Below are 22,572 nucleotides of genomic sequence, written 5' to 3'. Positions count from 1 at the left end.
TCTGAAAAGTTAAAAATATGGAAAGCTTTCTGAAAAACTACCAATAATGACATTCCTAGAGATGTCGTTTCTAGGATTCACTGACATTGATGTTTCTTTGAACATATGTGATACTCTGTGACAAATCATTAAATACTCAAGAGCAATCTACATAGTTTCTCAATAAGCAATTTATATATTAGCCTGGAATATATTTCTATTTTGTTTACTCCATCTTGTGCTCCACTCAGGATCTTCTTTCTCATTCCAAAGTTCAGGAAAAAATTAATATTAAACCTGTAACATTACAGCAGAAGGCTTTTAGGCTTACATAGATGATGTGGTTGAGGTCATGTAGCTTGATAAAATAAACATAAACAAGCACTTTAAGACTCTCTTTTGAACTTCTTGCTTGCTCAGCACTATATAATAGTTTACTCTCTTGCTTCAAATAAATCACAGGGAAAAAAGCCCTTATATCCCTGCATATCTCATCTTTCCTTTAAAACAAGGAAGATACAATCTGGTATGTTCCTTGGGTAAAATATGAAAGTAACCAATCCCAAACAAACTCACTCCATATCCTGACAGAAAATTTTCAGAATAGAGAACTGAAAATAGCAATGAAAATAATTTTAATGAATGAATGTCATATAGCATTCCTATTCCAATGTTTTCTCTTCCTTGGGGGTTTCCATCCACACTCACCTTTTCACCAACACCTCCAACAGAGCCAATTGAGCCTGGGGGACCTTGAGGACCCTACAGTGACAAAAGATTTTTGTTACCCAAAATACGGTCATCCAAAATAGGGTGCTTCTTACTCAATTAGCAAAACAAAAAATAGATTGATTCTTACATCAGCTCCATTAGGACCCTGGGGACCTCTGGGACCTGGTGGGCCAGGTGGACCCTGTATCAAAGAGACAATGTGATTTAACAGAATTACAGAACAGATATAGTAGAGTTACAATCAGGAAGAATTTCTGACCAATGAAAAATAATATATTCAATCTGTAGAGGGCTTTTAATCTTCACCATGCAGCAGGAACAGCAGGGCCAGATTGCTGCCTGCTGGATGAGTTCAAAAGGTGACAGGAGGCCCAGGCTGTGTCACACAGTACCTGAGCTGGACATGACCTGATGCTTAGGAGCCCCTGAGGATTGTTTCTTTCCCTGCAGGTTCCCTGCTGCCCATCCCACTGCCAGAGACCTGGAGCAGCTCAAGTGTCTGTGACAGCCCTGGGGCAGAGCTGCACCATGGTGCCTACAGATGGGCAGGAGTGAAGCAGCCAGACTTGGCACAAGGTGCTGGAGGCAAAGGTATAGAGCAGAGAGCTTGCACAGCACTCAGGAACACCCACAAGGCGTTCTGTCAGCAGGAGAAACAGCTGGAAAATGCATCACCCAGGGAAAGTAAACAGAGCCAAGCAGGGTTCGCCATCTCCTGGCCTGCATACCTGACACTGCATGTTAATAACAATGGCCTGAACTCTAGGAAGGTAGCTCCAGACTCTCTAGTGCACTGGTATCTACTTTTCCTCTTTCTTTCTTGAACCTGACTGTCACTGGACCATCTCAGACACACAGAGCATCTGCTTTGCTATCTATTTTTCAGTATTTTCTCCTGTTAGATAAATCTCAATATTAATGATGAGGGAGTAGATGTGGGAAAGCGAAGAAAATCCCAGAGAAAGTTTATGTTACACAAAATGTTTCATACTCGGTCATCAAATTCAGGAGTATCTTACCAAATGGTGAGCAATAGAGAAAAGACAATAATGTAGGGAGAATATTTATGTCCTTTAGAGTGACCAGTGAGGAAGAAGTCTTACCATTGGGCCCACATCTCCATTTTCACCTTTTTCACCTGGTGGGCCCGGCAGACCCTAAAAAACATGGGGAAGAATACTGTAAGTAGGGTCCCTGGAATGATTAGTTAAAAATCAATATGAAACAATCAGATCTACACATCAAACTTGTGAACTTGGGAGGAGGCAGGATGGTGGAATAAGAAGAAAAAGACCTATTTGCATTAAAATGGAAAGAAACAGAAGGGAGCTTTTCATATTAAAGTAAATATATAGGTAATCCTAGGATGCTTAAACTAAGTGATACAATAAATTTGGGGGGAAAAAAATCCCACCAAAAATGCACACAGAAATGCTACACTGGGTGATTTTTAAAACACTGTCAGGATCATCCAGAGCTTAGGTGGGAGTCTGGATAATTTATGCTCTGATGTGTATATATATATATACACATATATATAAAAGTCCTGCTGCACTAAATCTATTGTTTATGCATGAACCCCATCAATATGGGATCTTTCCATTCTAATTAAATGATGTTATCATTTATTTAATAATAGATAGTAGTCATTCAGTTTCTGCCACAGAAATCAGTGTTCTTACACTTTTTCTGTTACATCTTGTTTTACAGCTGTAAGGTAAAATAATAAAGGAATTTACCTGCAAGCCAATAGGGCCTGGGGGCCCGGGGAAGCCTCGAGGACCTTCATCACCTTTTTGCCCAAACATCCCTTGCTGACCTCTTGGGCCTGGCTCTCCATCACCTCCCTGTTGGGAAACAATGAAGAGGAAAACTATCACAGCTCTGATAATAACAACTGGAAAAGCACCATGGAAATGACTGGGAAACAGCTAGAAAAGGGCTCAGAATTACACCAAGTGTCCTTACAAATACATGTTCATCATCTTGGCTGGATGAAATCTGTTGCACAAACAGAATGTCAGCACGTGCTCTGGTTTAATATAGGTCAATTAGTGCTGCATTTCTCACAGAAATTTTCCCTAAGTTCCCCCTCTTTTTCACATTGGTATAAACATTCTAGCTGTTGAATACCGGTGTATATATGAGTAGCACAGGGTTCTACCACTACTCAGGGTAAAAGAAGTCAGAATCTTTCAAATAAAAATAAGAATTAATTCACTTGGTATCAGGTGGATTTTAAAAAAAGACACTCTTTTAACTGCATCTATACTGAGCTGCCAAACACACAACCAAACAAGTTCACTGAAAGGATGGCCTCTGTTCACTATTTACAGGGTTCAATTTTTAATAATTTTGTCAAATTATTGCCCTGCTGTAAATTTGCCATACAGTAACACCCACTCAGGCTTGTTTACAATAAAAAACTGCAAGTAAGTGGGCAGGGACAGAACTGTTAGTGGTGTTTTGAAATATATTCCTGAGTAAGGAGCAGACAGTTCAGAGAAGTCAGGATCAGCTGAGTTATGCAAGGTTGGGGTTGGCTCTGAATGAGCTACTTACAGCAATCCCTGGGGCTCCAACGGGACCCTGCAGACCTGGGGGACCTGGAGGACCCTGCAACAAACACAATTCAAAGGACAAGTTAGTGATTGTGACATCTGCAATGAGATTAAAAGCAAATACGGACACGACAGAAATCCCGACTGGCACGACCACAATCTATTTTCTCCATAGAGGATGTAGCATCACAAGTCCTTTCCAAAATCACAAGTCCTTTCCATTCAGTACAAACTATCTCTCAAAAACTCCAACTTTCACATCTATAATAGACAATGTTGGCATTAGTTAGAAGCTCATTTTTAATGTTTCAGAATAAATTTCCATGTGAACATGAATCAAAATGAAATTTCTTTTTCACAATTAAAAATATGAAAACTTTCAATGAGGTTTATGTCAAATATCTCTCAAACTTTAAAGTAACATCTAAAAATCTATCTTTAATTCAAATGCTTATTATTTGGAGTAGTTTTCATGAAACTGCTAATTATTTTTGCAATGGCACAAAGCTTATTTTGACCTCTAGGAGACATGAAAAATTGCAAGTTCTTGCTGAGCACTGGGAATCACATTCTCTTTGATATTAAGTCTCTTTTCAACAGAATGACCAAAAACCCTAGTCCCTGAGAGGAATGTCTTTTTTTCATTCCCCCTGCAGAATGACAATTAAGCTATATTGCACGTAATTAGAAGTCAGTCATGCAGATGTGATATAATGAAGCTATCAGAGTACAGGAATGCAAGATCCTCCTCTATGATGAGGTGTAAATGATGTAGTAGTTTGAATCTTGTTTTTGCCACACTAGAGGAAGTAGACTGATGAAGAGTTATGCTAAGAAGGCACAAAACTCAACACCTGGCCTTGGCTAATTTTAGTCTATTCAGATGCCAAGTTGCCTGCAACTTCTAGGCTTCAAATTCTGGTTTAGAGCAGAATAATGCCATGATTTATAGACTTTGCTAGGGATAAAATCAGATTATTGTGCCCTTTATAAGGAGAATTAAATAAAGGGACTTCTTAAGTCTTGCAGTCTATTTCTTTCTCTGGGTTTTATGTATATTTTGGACCCTTTTATTTTCTAGGGAGCATGAAGCATCAAGCTCTGTATTTCTTCTCTTTTACAGTTGTATTTTTGTCCCATACCTGATGGCAATACATGAAACAAAGCTTGCTAGCCTCTGTTGTGACATGCCTAAATGAAAGGACTCTGAGAAATGCTCCAGCTGACTGGCAAGTGTTACCATGAGAAAGAGATTTGGCATGCATGGATTTTTCTACACTCTTCAAGATGCTTCAATGTGCTCCTTCATTTTATAGGCTCTGGAATGAGGCCTACACATTTTTAAACTCATTTAAAAACCCATTTTGATATAAAGCACTGTTGGAACGTACTCTGCAGTTGATTAATGAGGAGTTATTTGGACACATGGCCAGATTCTTTTTAGCCATTGCTTTGGAGGGCAAATGGAGAAAGACTGATCAGTATAATGAGAGAATCCTCAGTTAATAAAGGCAGCTGCGATAAACGAGGAGGTTTTGAAGTTCAAGGGAGGACAGCACATCAACAACAAAGTTGTGCTGTCTTAACTAGAATACGCCAACATAGTTAGGCACTGGATTTTCAAACCCACAAAAAGAAATCTTTGTTAGTTTCAATGGGGAATTGAAGATTTTTCCAGCTCTTCTTAAACAGGAAAAATGAATCACTTCTTTGATCAGGATCCTTGCTGTGATCGGGCTCTAAATGCCCACCAAGGCCTTTTGTGGGTGCTTTGAGATTGTAAATATCTGTTCTTTATGTCCTGTGATTTCAGAACTGGTACTTCATTGTCAGAACCTTTCAGAGGTGACCAACAAGCCCTTTCTCCCTGCCCCAACAGGCATCTGTCAGCATGTTGAAAGGAAAGCAGATTTAAAATGAAAACATTCTGAAATTGTCAGGGTTGAATGACTGCAGTTGAGGGCGAACTGATTGCAGATTCAAGACATGTGACTTCAACCAGAGTTACATTCACTTCAACTAAGCCTCAACACTGAATACTGTACTTCAAGAAAAAATGTGTAATATTCTCAAATGCATTAAACCTTGAGACTGGGAATCCAGGATACATTCTCAAATGATAATGCTGCAGACATTTTATTTGTAAAGCAGGTCTGCTGGAGCAGGCCCAAATGCATCAGTACTCACTGTGGGAACTGAGGTCACAGTCTAATGCTCAGCATAACTAGCTATGCTAAAATTATCTGAAACAGAAGAGTGCAGCTTGTGTTTTTTCTCTGGATTTCTCTGATGCAAAGCATTTCTAATGAAGAGGCATGGCAAAGGGGAAAACAGGATATGCCTGTGACCACACGCAAAGCCTGAAGTGGAACTGGATCAGAGGCTGGAACTAGCTGATCCTAAAGCCCATTTCCAGCCAAAGCCATTCTGTGATTCCATGACCTGTGATTTGCTTGAGTATGTACATATCCTCCCATAAATATAATCTGATATTATGTAAGCCATAAATTTGGTGTAATTTTTTAAAGTAACATACTGTTCTGTAACTTGTCAATCTCAAAAGTCACACTGTTTTCAAGATAAATTTACTTAGCCATGAATACCCCTGTGCTGAGTTTGGAGCTTTGCTAACTGTGAATAGTGTTGAAATATAGCAATAAAAGGGATCTTTCTGCCATTACTTCTCAATTGTTTCTCAAGGAAAACTATTCAAGTAAAGTACCAGTTTATATTGAATTTGAACAGAATTGAAAACATACCATTTTGAGTTTTTAGAAAAGAAGCCAAAATCAAATGGAAATAAATAAATGCTAGTTTTATTCTTTCTAGCTTCAAATTTCACAGTGATAAAAAGCTTAGTTTTATATGTCTGGCCAAAAAAAAAAAAAAAAAGGAAGTGTTTGAACTTTAGAAATCATTTTTGAAGGTAGAAAAATGTCAAATCAAAACAGTAGAAACCTGATTAGTCCTAAGTTCACTAATAGGCCTAATGATAATATATGAAAACTTGAATAAGCCATTTCATCTGCCATCAGTTAATTGTGCTCCCCAGGAAGTAGATATCCTTTGGAAATTTTTAAAACTACATTAGTAGATTCCTCTGCTGAGTCTCCACAGTTTCCATCCTCATGGCTAAGAAGCCAAAGCTGGGAATGTTCACACAGTGCAGTCAGTGAAGTTCAACACAGTAAGGGAATATATGGGAATTCGTGGTCCCTCCAGTTCAAATGCAGAATGGAGGAGTTTCAGTGATACAGGAAGGGTGCTTAAGAAAGTAATTTATATTTTGTAATGATTCTGTAAACTCCTGGAATATGAGCAATAATAAATACATGCCTGGGTCTGTAAGTACAAACCTCTAGTGTTGTTTAAAAGAACATTGTTTTGAAGGAATATTTTAGGAGTGTGTCTTTTTTTCTGCTCATTTATGCATCAAAATTACCTGCATACTTCATGCATTAATACCTTTTATTTATAAAGAATAGATGTAATGCACAAAGGATTTTGCTACTCACGTTTTCTCCTTTGTCACCTTTACTACCTTTCTGACCTGGTTCACCAATTTCACCCTGTAATTGAAAGTTAAAAGTTAAACTTGTTTAAAATGTTCTTCTTCACACTCAGCTGAAGTCAACATCATGGTATCTCCAAATGTTCCCTTTGATAGGATTATTCTATGTTTTATGCTGCTGCTTCAAGTGAATGCCTAAAGGGAGCAGTTCTGCAGTAATCAATAATATGTCATATTAATCTAGATATTGACTGCTGAATTGAAAAGGGCAACAAGACCTGGCTTTGAAGTATAATGCTACTGAGCTCTAAATAAAGGAAATTGTGTTGCTTATGTCACCTTCAATATGAACTTATAATGAAAGTAGCCTGATTTATAGACTCATGTAACTGTTTATGACTGAACTACTTCTTCTCACTGGAGCATACAGTATTTCCAAACTTCAAAATTATTCAAATCACCAAGAAACCACATTAGAAAATAATGTTTTCTTTATACAATAATAAAAGACAATTAAATTAAATCACAGAAAATACCATCTATGGGATAAATAACACTCGTGAATCACAAAAATGAATGTTAAAATCTTTACCTTTACCCTGTGCTAACTAAGAGAAAAGTGCTTGGTCAAGCAACCACACCAGCTGATCCTGAAAGGTGTCATATTTTAAATTCTGCCAGAGGTCAATAGGACATCTCTGCTGTGAACATAATTATTTTGACACCCTCAACCTACCAGCACAACCTCTGGTGGTTTTGAAATCCCTGAATATTACTGAAGACATTTCATCTTATTCAGTAAACCAAATTTCTAAAATAGGCAAAAATTAATTTTGGCATCATTTGCCTTATTTTGCCACACTTTTATCCTTGTTTCTTTGCCAGGATAAATGTTATTCTACTAGCTCTTTAATACAAATCCCCGTGTCCTGTGTCCCTCAGACATTTGGTTATAGGAGAGGTTTTAAGGTATTTTTTGCAGTAGGCAGAGGGAATCTGGGGGAGTCAGGGCTTAGATTTGTTGCTTTGACACCCTGTTTATTGTGAGGAGAGCTACAGAGAACGTACTGACAGATCTTCTCCCAGATGCACTAATAACCAATTACAATGATTCACCTTGTCGCCATCTTCTCCAGGAGAACCACTGGGGCCAGCAGGACCAGGAAGTCCTACAGGACCCTGTATTCCATCACGTCCAGCTGGGCCTTGGGGACCTTTTTCACCCTGGTTTTGAAGAAAATGAAACAATCCACATTATCACAGGGGAGTAATGAATACTTCAGGACGGGGAGTCCCAATACCAACACAAAATTAAAACACCCACCCCCTCCAAAAAAACCCCCCAACAAAACAGAAAACACCCCAACAGAAAGAAAACTATCAAGACAAGAGAACATATAAGAGAATTATATGAAGTAATAATGGAAGCTGATGTCAAATACACTTTTACTCTAATGCAGAGTGGCTGGGTACAAAGTTTTAATGAAAGACTGATTTATATCCACTCCCTGCTGTGACAGTAACAGGTTTAACACTCCTGGTCTCAGACAGCACGATGAGAAATGTTTTACTGTGTACATATTTGTAAATCCAAAATGAGTAGGTTGGTGTTGTGAGAATGCATGTTGAACAGAGTGGGAGCAAGCACTTTTGTGGAATGAGAGGTGAGCACAGGGATATTTCCAGGGGCTGTGGTTACTCACGGGAGCTCCCTTCTCTCCAGCGGGGCCCGGGGGGCCCTGGGGGCCGGGCCGGCCTGGCAGCCCGATGGGGCCAGCGGTGCCCGCGGCTCCACGCTCTCCCGGCGAGCCCTGGGAACACAGAGGAGAAAGGGATGAGGGATAAAGGGACTCTGAGAGCCTGGGAATGCTGGAGGTTTTCATGAGGCAAGTCACCTGAGAGACTGTTCAGCAGTGTGAGTTCTGCTGGTTGAAGGTTACGCATCCATCACGTGTGCAAGTAAAGAAAAAAGGCTGGAAGGACCAACTTGAAGTTCATACCCAACACAGTTCATGCAACACTAATTTTGTTTTTTTGTAAATACCACTTCCTGTACTTGTTCATCATAATGAGAGTGTCCTTAAAACCAGCCTTTTTTCAAGAATTTACTTCCCTCTATGTTTGCAAAATATATTAACATACTGCTTTGATGAAAGCAAATTCACAATATCAAAATACAGAACTAAGCAACACCAACATTTTTAGTAAAGTTTTGGGCTGTTCATTGCTGTGATTATCACATTTCTGCATTTCAATGCACCTCTGTAAAAATCCATTCAAGCACAGTGACTAATTTAGTGTGTTCTGCAGAGGAGGTTTTTTATGTACAGGCATCTTTAGATAAGCAAAGAAAAAGTTAAAAATGTAATATTAAAAATCAAGAGTGAAACAACAGACACTATGTATTGAAAACCACTAAAACTGCATCATTGTTTTCTGTCTTTTAAATAATTTAAGAGAGTTTTTGCATTAAGAGAGTACTGTTAAATGTTTGTTTGCTGTACAAAAATATTTCCCAAATTTTCAGCTTTATACTTTCAAGATAGTTTGCAACACTTTATGATTAATAATTTCACTTCAATTGATATACTAGAAGCAGGATGATACAGAACAGAAAAGTAACAGAAAATAATAATAAAAATAATAAAAGTAAGACCCTGCAACTCTAAATAGCATTTTTTTCATATTTAAGCAAGATCAAGTTTGCTGTCTTGTAGATATTGGAATTTTAAGATGCTTTCACCTATGAGGACCCTATTTTTTTTGCTTTTACTCATGCCATATTTGTCCTGGACTGACATCATTAGCAAAAATGGTACTAATTTTATAATATGATCCTTTTCCCTCCTCGTATATGTGACAGAAAAGAGTGCTGAATGGTTTTTCAAAGTATTTTAGCAATTTATTTCAGTAAGATCTAAATTTGCATGAGTGTTCAAAGTATTTGTATGGACATCATAGATGACTTTATTCTTCCAGGTGTTGGGGATTTTTTTAAGTCTGGGTGGCTGCCCAAGTTTCTGTCCTATTTCTGTTATTTGAGTTCCTAAGGCTTCAGTGAATTCAACAAGAAAAAGTCATTACCCTACAGCCATACTGCCATGGTCTCTGATCTTGTCAGCTCTCATAAGCTAAACAATTTTAGGTCATCTCATCAGGAGGATGTACGAATAGAGAGGAAAAAACCCAAATAACTCATAGATCTTTCCTGTGTCAGACAGAAGACACTAACAGAGGCCATAATTTCTAGTACCTCTTTTAATTCAGCCAATTTTCGCATTTATCTTTGCATTTCACATGAGTTATGAAGATGGACTACACCTTCTGTTTCCAAGGAACTGCTCCTTTCTCTGTGAGAATGGCCTCTGAGCACAGCAGAACATATTAAATTATAGTCCCAACTCAGAAAAGCATTTTAAACAGCTTCTTAAGTCTGTTCCCTCTTTCTGTGTTTCATTTTTCTCTGGTCACTCTGTCCCACTATGAAACAAGCTCCTTATGTTATGAAACCACTTGTTAACCTTTGGTCTTGTAGTACTCACATCATGGAATCTTTTTATTAATTTGTATTGTTGGTTTTTTTTAACTTTTCTACAGAATGGAAGTTTGTGTTTTGTCTTCTATTATTGCTATACAGACTATAAACTCATTAACAACCTTGGTTTTCTCTCCCTTCCTGTGAGGAGATATGTAATGACAGCTATTGTATACATTGCATAGTAGTAGCAATACTTTTTACTGATGGTTTAAAAAATGCTCAACAAGTGAAGGTCCCCATGACTGTAAAATGTTGTCAGATAGATGAAGATAGTTCTAGATATTCAGTACTGATAATTGGGTAGCCTACAGCTGGCTTATTCCGAGTCTAATTTGAGCATCCAATTCCTAAATGAGCAAATGAAAAATGACTGCTTGACATTCCAAAGAGCTTTCTCTCATCAGCATTCAGCATTCCACACGGTAGTAGGAGAAGGGAAGAAAACAAACAGAAGCAACAAAGAGAGCAGATAAAAGACAATTGTTAAAAAAAAGTCCCCACCATAACAAAAAACCAACCACAACCCCCTCCCAAAAAAAACCCAAACCATGAAAATACCCCCCTCAATCCTGCAGAACCCCCTCTTGCTCTGACATGCATTCATGCATCTCTTTCTTTTGTCCAAATCCCTCTAAACAGAGTAATTGGCATATGCAGAGCATTTGGAGCAGTCATTTGTTTGGTATGCTTGCAGATGTATGCAGCAGCCAAACAAAGCTTATAATTGACTATATATGCTAGTTAGAAACAATTGCTATTGGCAGGAAATCACAGGAAAGTCAGCCAGTGGCATGGATTCTCTTCCTATTATAGATGGCAAATGAAGACTCCACTACAATTACACTTCTGTGCGTGTACCCGCTGGTGGCTAAAAATAGATGGGAAAATATTTGCAGAGTATTTGATGCTCATGGTCTGCTGTGAGCTTCTGTGAAAAAAAGCAAGCAGTTGTGGTTTAATTGTGGTGCTTGACAGTGCAATGAAACTCAGTATTAAGGGCACCTAGACACCTTTTTTTCACTGAATACTGTTTTGAGATAACAAGTTAGTAATTAAAGATGAAACAGATAAAAATCCTATGGAGGACTATTGGGATACTTTAAGAGCTACTTGGTCCTCTTTGTACCTGAAGGGGCCAGCTTACACTGCAATGAGGTCAAAATATATTTTAAAACTGAAAAATTTTGCCCTTCAAACTCCCTTTCAACTCCTGCTACCACTACATCTCTTTCTTAAAGACTGCAAAAACCACATGCAAAAACATCCTCAGCCTCCTAAGGGTTTCTTTCTATGACTGAAGGGTGGCCCCACAGAAATGGGTTTATGAACTGAAGTCCTTGGTAGTGTGCTCCTGACACCCACACTCTGTGTGCTTCTGGACTATAATTAATGATGATTTCAGCTGGCACTGAACTCCCATTAGCTGGGGAGCATTAATAGTGTTCCTGGACTTTCTCTACCAATTTAATTTCACATGAGAGGAATACTATTCATGAGCTCTGAGAGAGCTCTGTGATTTGAACCAAAGGCTGGTAAATGGGGATAATTGAGATATCCTCCTCAAAAAAGTTCTGGTGTTTTCAACTAAAACACTAACTTATAGACACTCTATAAGAACTAGAGAAACATGGATCCTCTGAATTTCAATTCAAACAGACAGAATACAGACAACTATCACTAAATAAGGTGTGTACTGTTGCCTCACATCTTGTGTGATGTGTCTTTCTGAGGACCATGACAGGAGTGGCACAGTTCCTGTGTGGACAGTGCTGGCTGGCAAAGGGGGCTGTGTCACCCACCAGCTCTGCCTGTGCTGGCTGCTCTGTGCATGCTCGGGAGGGCTCTGGGTCACTGCACCTGAACCATCTGCCTGAGAGCTCAGTCCAGCCTTAGGGGCTCCTTCAACAAAAAGTCAAGACAGGACCTTTAGATTGAAGAGACTATTCTGGTCTATGCTTTCTTGACTTTGATTCATCCCTTCTTTTAACATTTCAGGTCCTTCAAATGGGTAAGATGACATCCCTTTTGACTCTCCCTGCTGGATTCCATTCCATTCCATTCCATTCCATTCTTTGTTTGGGTACCTTTTGAGAATTATACTGCACAGTGTTAAGAACTGTAAATTCAGGTTTTTGGCATTAAGAATTCAATAACTCATTTTAAGAATTCAAGTCTCATGTATTACTTGTACTGTACTATGTGTGGATTTTTATCCTTGTTTAATGCATTCTAATCTGAATATGAATTGCAAGGACATAAGAGAGTTTTGTTGAAGCACATGGAAATTCAGCTCCTCCATTACTTTTTTTTTTTCTAACATGAATAGCTGTGATGATTGATTCTTTTCTTTTTTAACCTTAATTGCACTGTATGAAAGAAATAAGTTGACAAGATGACTGTCAAAATCTACACAATTCACATTTGGGAATAACTCTAGCATGTTTTGAATGCCAGGGCATCCTTGTAGAACTTCTTTGCATAAAGCATGACAACAGAGAATAGGAAACTTGAAGCATACTCTACTACTGCACTTAAAACGCCGAGAAGGAAAATTCCTGCACAACATGATTTTACCCAGCTGTACAAAGGGAACACAGGAGCACTGGGTTTGCATGGCAAGGGTTTGCTAGCAGGGGACTACAGGGCTGGCTTCTGGGAGAAGATGCCACTTTCCCCCGTGTCCAGTGGCGCTCACACGAGTCAGCTCCAGGATGGACCGATGGGCTGGCCATGGCTGAGCCCAGGAGTGGCAGGGCAGAACCTCTTGGATAATGTATTTAAGAAATGGGGGAAAAATGCACAACAGAAGGGGAGAGAGATCCTCCCACAGCCCGTGGAGGAGCCCACACTGGAGCACATGGATCCCAAAGGAGACTGTGCCCCGTGGAGAGCCTGCAGTGATGGATGATCCAGGCAGGACCTGTGGCCCTGTGGAGGGAGGAGCCCACACCGGAGCAGGTTTGCTGGCAGGACCTGTGACCCCTTGGGGGACCAACCCTGGAGCAGCCAGGTCCCAAAGGACTGCACCCTGGGGGGACCCAGGCTGGAGCAGTTCATGGAGAACTGCAGCCCTGGGGAGGACGCATGTTGGACAAGTTCATGGAGGACTGCCTCACTGCCAAGAGATCCCACACTGGAGCAGGGCAAGAGTGTGAGGAGTCCTCCCCATGTGAAGGAAGGAGTGGCAAAATGTGATGAACTGAGAACCATTCTCCATCCTTCTGCACTGCTTAGGGGCAGGATAAAACAAAAATCAGGAGTTAAGTTCAGCCTGGGAAGAAGGGAAGGTGGGGAGCAGGTGTTTTCAGATTTGTTTTTGTTTTTCCTTATCTATCCTCTTCTGATTTGATAGAAAATAAATTAAACTCATTTTCCCAATCTATTTTGTCCATGATATAACTGGTGGCTGATCTTCCTGTCCTTATCTTGACTCACAAGCCTTTCAGTGTATCTTGTGTTCTCCTGTCCAGCTGAGGAGGACAGGGACGGCACAGCTTGGTGGGCATCTGGCATCCAGCCAAGGCAAGCCCACCACAACAGCATGAGTCACTATCCATGGATTTTTCCACTGTGGAAAACCTCTCTTATCTCAAAACCAATTTGACATAAGTGTCAAGTGACAAGAGCGGCAAGTAAATGTCATAACTAAATCTAGTGGCAGAAGGATTCCGATATTTTCTACCTCCATATCCATGCATGCTCATTAGTATGGATACTTAGTTAAGTCTGATCTGTCTGCTGTTTTACAGACTGTGTTAAGGAAAACATCCCAGCATCTAAGGAAGAAAAAGGTTATTAGATAATATTGTTTATATTTCCATTGAATTATTATGTTTACTTACCATTGGGCCAGGTGGACCCTGTGGGCCTTCCCCTCCTTTCAGACCAGCTGGACCCTAAAAAATGGAAAGGAAATTAAAAGGTTGTTTAGAAAGTTCAAGAGTACTTTTGCAACACATATAATAGGAAACATGTAAAGATCCAAAGAAACAAACCTGAATAAATTCCTTCTTATCTAGCCAATTATATTTTTATCTGTTCTTTTATTGTATTTAAGTACAGTAGGAGACTTAATAAATAAATTCATACATTGTTTCTTTCTTTTAGAAATATCATGGGAATCAATTGCTCTAGAGCTTATATATATACCTGAGCACCTGGAAGCCCTCTCTCCCCAGGGAAGCCACGAAGACCTGCTGGTCCATCTTTCCCAGGAATGCCTTGAGGGCCTGGATCACCCTGGGAAACATATTACATTTTGATTAAAAAATATGTTTAAAAATTATGTGTACAGTGAGCAATAAAAATTAACTACCAGAGCCTAGTTATAGTAATGAAAACAAAGACTGTGTCCCCAGCTATTCACTCACTAATTCTTTTATCAGTACAGTAGCCTGTGGTTACATTTATAATTAACTTTGGCAAAATACAGCACCAGTTATGGAATATAAATAGTGAAAAACACAACAAGCCGTAAAAATATGTTTAAAGCTACATTCAATAAAAAAATGCTGATACCCAATTATAATCAAAAATTGAATAGAATTACATAGACACCAGATAAGTAATATTTTTTTTTGTTCACCAATGGCAGCCAAAAATTAAGGAAGGAATTAAATTTATTCAGTGAAATTCTACTTTTCATTCACTACTACACATCTGACTTTAAATGCCAAAGTAAAATTTCTACCTTGGTGTGAATATGTCATTACTAAGTATGAAATATTGAAAATGATTATTATATTGAATGCATATTATATGCAGAAGTTTTTTTCTTTTGCTTTTATTACTAAAATATTAATTTTTGGCTTGAAAGAATTCTCATTATTTCAGTGGAAGCAGACTCAGCTCTAAAATTTGAATCTTCCAGTCTTCCAAGTCCTTCTGGGTGAAACCTGCCAATCATGATTTTACACTGTATGTTCTGATTTCATTCTGCATGTCTTCATGATGATTTGAAATGTCACACTGTCAGCACTCTATCTGTCCCTTCCTGCTTGTTCCCCAAAGCCACATCATACCTTAGCACCTTCTTTTCCTGCAGCACCTGGCAGGCCTTGTTCACCTGGGGGACCAGGGGGACCTGGATGGCCTCTTTCACCAATTGGTCCAGTCTCACCAGTAGGACCCTAGGCACATAAGCACAGCTTCAGTCACCTGAAGTTATTTAATGTCTTGAGGGTGTGGGAGGAAGTGGAGAGGAGCAGATTCTCAATATCCAGCTGCTGTGTTACCAAACAGTGCTGCCATTGGTTAGTGCACATTCCTCACCTTCCCTCCAGGCAAGGCTGACTTACAAAATATCTTTGTCCTATAAAATAAATCTTGCATTGCATTTTGCCTGCAGACACGTCTGTGCAGCTTCCAAAGAGTGAAATCCTGACCTTGTTCCTTAAGCACTGAAGCTTTAAAGCACAGCGTGTATGGGAGAAGGTTATAAAAAGGACACAGGAGAGAAATCCATCTACTATTCTTGCCTTGAAACAGTTCTGTACTGTTGCTTGTCTGAATAACAGGAATTGTAAGGCAGGAGAGTTGAAAGATTTCTCTTCAGATTCCCTAGCAGAAAAGTTCCACTGAGGGAATTAACTAAATAAGCTCTAAATGCTCGATTAAGTTGTAAATTAACAAGGTTAAATCAAATGAAATTTTGATAATTTATCTCTCCACAATCTAAAAGTTACTGAAAATTTTTTCTCTGGCAAGAAATTCACACATAGCATTGCTCTTTCTAAAATGGTAGAGAAATGTGTCTCTTTGACTTCTGTAAACCACCAATTTCATAATCACATAAAAAACCACTGAAACAGCAATGAACCAACAAAAAACCCAAATCAAAACATAAAACAAAATGGAAAGGTAACCCAAATATTTTCATTTTTTTTTGATGGAATCACTGATGATTACTAAGTATAGCTTTCTAATATTGTTAATGCAACTTTTGTAACAAAAGTTAATATAACCATGGATATGGTCCCTTTAATACAGCAAAAGCAACTGCCTTATCCATAATATAACCATTAAACATTGGTCTCATGAAGTCAGCTACGAAATGAAATTATGTACCTGAGGGCCAACAACACCACCAGGACCAGGAGGACCAGTTTTTCCTTGAAAACCCTGTGAAAAAAATGACAGAATATTATATTACCCTTTACAAGTTATAAAAGGGCAAAATTCACCTCTGTGCTGAAGAGGTAAATGAGACATTCCATGTCACACATTCCCTCTGTTCAGAAAATAAAAGAGAGAAATCTTTTTTGTCTGTGTATGCCTAGATATGAAATGCTGATTAATCTCTCTTCCATCTCTCTGAGGTGGTACAGCAGTAAAAATGGTCATCAGTTTTACAGATCTCTCTAGGAGAACTTGATTAGATGAGTTTGAATGCATAAGTGATGCAGCTAAAAAGACAGCTGAAAATACATTTTTACATATGTATATTGTGAATCATAAAGCCTGACATAAAAATGCTTTATAAAGAAAGACACAGATGGACTATTAAGTTGGAAGGGCACTAAAGTGGAGGTGAGACAAAAAGAAATTGAAAAGAAATAAAGATCCAGGAAAAATGGTAACTCATTAACAGCAGACTAAAGAACAAATTTGGGCATTGTGCATTGTAAACAATGCAAACAATTGATCCTTATGGTACACAACAGTCTTTGCATCATTGCAAAGGAAAAGAATAAAGAAGGAGCCAATAATGTGTCATACACAAAAATCATTGCAAAGCATTACAGTGTGACAATGCTACAATACTAGCAGAAGAAAACAGAGATTTTCAGAGGGATATGCTACTCCAGGCTCTGTGCTTCTCCTTCCAGCAGTGGAAGTGACTCAGCAGTCACTAACAGATTTCCAGTGAAGCTGGAGCTTAAAACACATTCTGCATGCTGAGAAAATTTCTCAATAAATTCATTTATGGCTTTCTCTAGCCCTGAAAAATCTCAGTGAGAATTTTTATTTTATAATGGAATATGAATAACATTCTGACACACAGAAATAGTGTGTTTTTTAAGGATAGTTAAATTAAAAGTATGACATAGTATTTTTAATTTTCATGCCAGAATTTTTAAATTGTGATTCTTAAATGAGTTGCATAGTTTCAGAATTTTATTTTACTTTAATAAGTTCAATCATTCCTGATCCTAGCCTCCAAAGGTCTTGACTTTTCATTTTTCTAGCGATTTATCATCAATAAGACTTTTTTAAATGCTACTATCTTTGGTACATGGCATTCAGGGAGAAAACTACTGTATAGTAATTATCTGAAAAATCTCAATTTAAATAGAGAGCTGGGTATTAATCTCATTTACTTCTAGTGAATATTTAATCTCATTCTGATGTTACTGACTGGACACAGCAAAAATAACCTCACACCTGTATCATGGGAGCAAAATAAAGCTTTCCCCTGCCCCATCTATAAGAAAAGTACAGTTATGTAACCTCTTGGTGCCAGCCTCTTTCCCTTTTCCCTGTCATCCCTGTTTCTTTGGTTTTGATCCCATAACCATGACCTTTAGAACAACACTAACACAGCAGAGTGCATTTACTTACAGTCTCACCCCGCTGTCCTGGGTGCCCAGGCAAGCCATCTTTTCCAGGTGGACCCTGCAATTATAAAATACATAAATCAAGCAATTTCTTAGCCATTCTCAAAAAAAGTGTGCAATTAGCTATCAGAATCTCTGCTCTCTGTTTATTTCTAGACTAGTCTTTGGTAACTTTAAACTGCTCCTAGCTAACTAGGATTTTAATAATACTTTTTCCTTGTGTCCTTCCTATAGTGTCTTAATTGCTTGGAGAATGACTGTTGCCAAATGCAAACATGTTCAAAATAGATTTCTATAAATTCAGAAATCATGGAAAGTTCCTATATTCCATTTTTCTTTGGTTCATGACTCAACACAAATCTAAGCATTTCAGAAGCACTTGATGAAATTTCAGGTCTCAGAAATGGAAATAAAAGTAACAAATGCATGGGAGGTGCTTTGTTGCTTTTGTAGTGCACATGAGCAGAGGCACACCAGAAAAGCACCAAGACTGGTTCAGGGGGCAGCTCAAATGAGCTATTACTTCTATATGTTCCTGCTACTAATGAATGCTTCCTTCCTCTTCATTTTTCCTCTGTGAATCAATCATTCAAAGAAAATATACAGCAGCAAAGTAGCATTTTGCCTGAACTCAGTGTGTCACGTGGTCTCTGGCAGGACATACCAGACCTCCAGCTTGGTGCATTGCTCTCAATGTCTTCAGAGCTGCACCAATGACCACGTTAAAAATGTCAGCCCAAACCCTTAAGGCTCAGCATGAGCATTTTCAATCTATACATAAACCACCCCTTACATAAATTTTCAACTATTTACTTCAGAGGCACTCTACAAAAACTACAATTCCTGTTGTTGCACAAATTTAATGAAAGAGATACTTACTGGAGGTCCCTTTGGTCCAGGGAATCCAACAGGTCCCTGAGGCCCTTGTGGTCCCTGGATTAAAGGCAAACAAACAAGGGAAGTTTTACTCAAGCTGGACTGAAAAGTTTGTTTCAATTATAGAATATAGGAACCCTGCAGGTAATGTCTGGATTTAAGCATAAAGCCTCAGCCACACTGTCATAAATCTTGGTAGTCACAGTTCACATGCACAGACTCTGGAGGGATTTCCTGAAAGCAATAGTGCTTGTGTAAGAATCCAGTAAAAAAATGAGGAAAACTACTTATTTCAACTATGTTTGCATCTTACCCCTAAAACTGTGCATAATAAAGTAGGAACCAACTGTGAATTTGAAGCACCGTTCTTCCATGTTGCATAAAACAGGGGATTTAGTTAATACTTTGGTCATCTTTTTAACTTCCAGTCAAACATTCATCTTTGGCAATTCCTAAACCCTGAGAATATTTCGAACCAGTACAACAGTAAAAATTCCAAAAAGAATAAACTTTTCAGAGTTAGCTGGGATTACATACAGCATGTTTGCTATTATGAAAAATAGTTGAAAAATCCCATGATATATGAACATATTATTTTTATAGTTTTGTATATATACAGATATATGGAGACAGAAAATTTTCATGCAGCATGGTTTTACAAATTTAGCTAAAGATTATCAACTTCAGAACACACAAATATGCTCCATAGAGGGGTTTGGGTTGTTTTTCAATATGCCTTATGTGTGAGAAAATTAAATTTCCTCATTTGTTTCTGGATATAACATAAAGCTTCAAAAAAAAAAAAAACCAACCAAAAAAAGACCCCAAAAAAAACCCACCCAAAAACCAAAAGTGGAACTTTATAGAGGAAACCTAATAAAATTGACTAAGCTACAGAACACCTGAATGAGATTGGTCAGTGTCAGAAACTGGGTTGTAGGAACACAACTTGAGGTTTTACATTTAAAGGCACCTTCTTTCTCAACTATTTCCCCTGTTCTCAAGCTCTCAAGCTTTGAGGCTTTGTAAGGAAAAATCTTTACATTTTTCTCTTCATTCACAATATGGCTTGCAGGTTTCAAGTCAGGGGACTGACGGATTGTGTGAGAAAAAGCACTAGAATGCTAACAGCATGCTATCAAAATTACATTTTCATTCTTGCTATTAAATTTCATTTTAACAGTAGCTACACAGGATAGATTATTTATTATTTTCATGTTTGGTAGCTGAAATAGTCTCAGAGGAGTAGAGATGACAGTTTTATTTTTTGGCTGACACCCCTCTTGGGAAGCAAATAGATACCTCACACTTATATTACACAAGTGATGAGAAACATGTTGCTTTATGATTCTTCATCTCTTTGCTTTTATCAATTTCTCTCCAGGGATACCTTCATCTTGGATTAATATGCTCATTGTTTTACCCCCACAACTTCTCTCCTTTGCAAACTCCTGGAGTTGTCATAAAACTTCCACAAGGATCTGTTATTCCCCTTCTGGTAGGCTGCCTCTGATCCTCTTCAGTGTAAGCAACCTACACTTTCTTTCTTGGTCTATGTCTCGTTCTCTCCATCCCACATCCTAGCTAATGCCAAAAAAGTGGCATTATGGAGCTGGGCAAAATGCACAAGGAGCTCCCTCCTAAAGAATAACACTCCTGCAGAACACTGGGACTTTGCTGTGGATACTGGGAGAAGAGCTTTTGGCTTCCTCTATGAAGAAGTTTAGCAGTTTAATGAAATATCACTACAAAAGACAAGTTTAGGCTTTGCAAAAATGCTTTGGCAGAAAGCTCATCCACTTAAATTGACTTGGTTTTCAAGTGCTGCCATTACAAAAACGATTTATTAATACTCTTTTTTCTTTATAGTGCTGTACAATGAGCTGCGTAGTGGATTTGTGTATTGATTGGAAGATAATAGCAAGCAGAAAATTTTGTTTTAGAGAGAACAATAGGATTTCTGAAGCATGCAGAAAATAGGTTGAAGGGAATTCTTAGCTGACCAGAACAAAAAAAGCTCAGCTACTTCTGGATCTTCTGGATGTGGCTGGAGTGTTTGCTAATCAGTGAATGGTCAGTAAGCTGCAGCAGGGGAGGAACTCTGAAGAGGCTGAGCTGTGAGTACACCTGTAATCCACAGGAACTATACAAAGCACATGGATGGAACACAAAGTGAGCATGTACTCTCTGTGTCCTGTGTGTAACTGAGATACAGTTGGAGGAAACTTTTAGCAAACTTCAGCCACCCCATTCATAACTTTGTGAAAAGCATCATTGGAACTAAGGTTTTTTTAGTTTGGTTACCCTGGTCAAAGTAGCACAGAGATATGAGAGGGAGAACTGAAAATAAAACAAACCACACTCCTATATAGTGGGAAAAACAAAGATGGCTTTCACAAACCCTTTCGCCTGGTGGGCCAGGAGGACCATCATTGCCTGAAGTGCCCTGGAAGGGAAAGAGAGTACATTCAAGGATTTAAATTTATTTAAAAGAAACAGCCTGTAGCCAATCTAGACAGTGTGCTTGACAATTACCTTTGGACCTGGTTTACCAGTGGGACCTCTGGGACCTCTTGAGCCTCTTGGACCCTGTCAATTTAACACAGATGCGCTTGATGATAAATACTGGATATTACAATCTAATAAAAGTAATTTGTCACAGTATAGTGGAAGCAATTTACACAGGAAAGCTTCTAAATTGCAAATCAAAAGAACTTACTGTTGGTCCTCGCTGTCCTCTGGGGCCTGGTTTGCCATGCAAGCCCTGGAAAGAAAAGTTCACAGGAATCATCTTAGCAGGCACTCTATTTGTGATATAAAGTTTTTTTACTGAAGTGGAGGCAGAGAGCAACTCACTTAAGTTTAAATATTATTTTACCTTTAACTATCTACTTTGCATTTCAATTTACAGAATCATGGTCCTTAATAAAATTGGTTATCTTTCTGAGTTCACTGGTACTTGTGGCGAAATGCACTAAATTTGCCTGAGAGTCAAATTCTGCCAGAGGCATTAGAACATTTTAAATCACATTAGAATGGTATTGAAGGTGGCACACAACAAGCAGAGTATCTCTGTAGTAGTCTAAAGGACTTGGCATTGTGAACAGCCTCAAAACAAAGTTCCTGGGTTCCCATGGACAGCCCCACAGATTAATAAAGAGAAGAAAGGGCATTTATATTCTGTTCATTTGTAACAGAAATGGGCACTGTAATACCTACCAAAATTATGCGCACTTGACAGAGATTCAGAACTTGCCAGAATACCAGTTCTTACTTTTTGCTTTAATATATCTCTTTATCATGCTGAACATGATTTTTTCTTTAGGCTCTGCACTGAAATCACTGGAATTGCTGTGTATTGTAATGTAAAGAATCTTAAAATTCAATAAATTACTTTTCAGGTAGAGAAAGGAACCTGATGGCTGGTATTTTGAATATCTGAGGTAAACAAACCAGCAACCAAAAAATCATCAGAGATGACCTGGCACAAACGTCCCCTTTAAAGAAATGAATTAAATGCATTCATCTGTTTTCTTGGCAGGTTTTTTTTTTTTTTTTTTTTTTACTGTTGGTTTTATTTCACTTATCAGAATAAAATTTATGTGCTGTTTTTTAGAAATGCTACTCAGCCTGGGATCTTCTCAAGGACAAGGTCTGTCTTTCTTAGTATGTGTATGCAAGGTAGCATAAAACACCATGATAACCCTTTAGGCAAGACTAACAATAATATCTGATTCTCATTACAAAACCTGCAGTTATGGGTTCATTGATGATCAGCATAATATTTCAGTGTACCAGCAGCTTGATAGTATTAATTAC

At 38.4% G+C, this 22,572-nt stretch overlaps 1 protein-coding gene and 1 long non-coding RNA gene across 5 annotated transcripts in view; one reads left to right on the top strand and one right to left on the bottom strand.

Annotated features, from left to right (window-relative positions):
* LOC134423019 (uncharacterized) overlaps positions 1-2,549 on the top strand; it is a 70,263-nt gene extending 67,714 nt beyond the window's left edge. For both annotated transcript variants that reach the window (XR_010028987.1, XR_010028986.1), the window contains one exon: positions 2,422-2,549. This is a non-coding gene — a long non-coding RNA (uncharacterized LOC134423019). The remainder of the gene's footprint in view (positions 1-2,421) is intronic.
* COL11A1 (collagen type XI alpha 1 chain) overlaps positions 1-22,572 on the bottom strand; it is a 125,069-nt gene that overhangs the window by 24,093 nt on the left and 78,404 nt on the right. For all 3 annotated transcript variants that reach the window (XM_063165590.1, XM_063165589.1, XM_063165588.1), the window contains 17 exons: positions 21,473-21,517; positions 21,289-21,342; positions 21,155-21,199; positions 18,757-18,810; positions 17,882-17,935; positions 16,388-16,441; positions 15,343-15,450; positions 14,471-14,560; positions 14,164-14,217; positions 8,487-8,594; positions 7,900-8,007; positions 6,788-6,841; positions 3,274-3,327; positions 2,451-2,558; positions 1,815-1,868; positions 839-892; positions 688-741 (listed from right to left, as the gene is read on the bottom strand). In XM_063165590.1, the coding sequence (XP_063021660.1) occupies positions 688-741; positions 839-892; positions 1,815-1,868; positions 2,451-2,558; positions 3,274-3,327; positions 6,788-6,841; positions 7,900-8,007; positions 8,487-8,594; positions 14,164-14,217; positions 14,471-14,560; positions 15,343-15,450; positions 16,388-16,441; positions 17,882-17,935; positions 18,757-18,810; positions 21,155-21,199; positions 21,289-21,342; positions 21,473-21,517 (1,152 nt within the window). The remainder of the gene's footprint in view (positions 1-687; positions 742-838; positions 893-1,814; positions 1,869-2,450; positions 2,559-3,273; positions 3,328-6,787; positions 6,842-7,899; positions 8,008-8,486; positions 8,595-14,163; positions 14,218-14,470; positions 14,561-15,342; positions 15,451-16,387; positions 16,442-17,881; positions 17,936-18,756; positions 18,811-21,154; positions 21,200-21,288; positions 21,343-21,472; positions 21,518-22,572) is intronic.

Source organism: Melospiza melodia, chromosome 11 (genome assembly GCF_035770615.1).
Source record: "Melospiza melodia melodia isolate bMelMel2 chromosome 11, bMelMel2.pri, whole genome shotgun sequence".
In the NCBI taxonomy this organism is placed as follows: domain Eukaryota; kingdom Metazoa; phylum Chordata; class Aves; order Passeriformes; family Passerellidae; genus Melospiza; species Melospiza melodia.
This window is presented reverse-complemented; position numbering and strand designations above follow the sequence as displayed.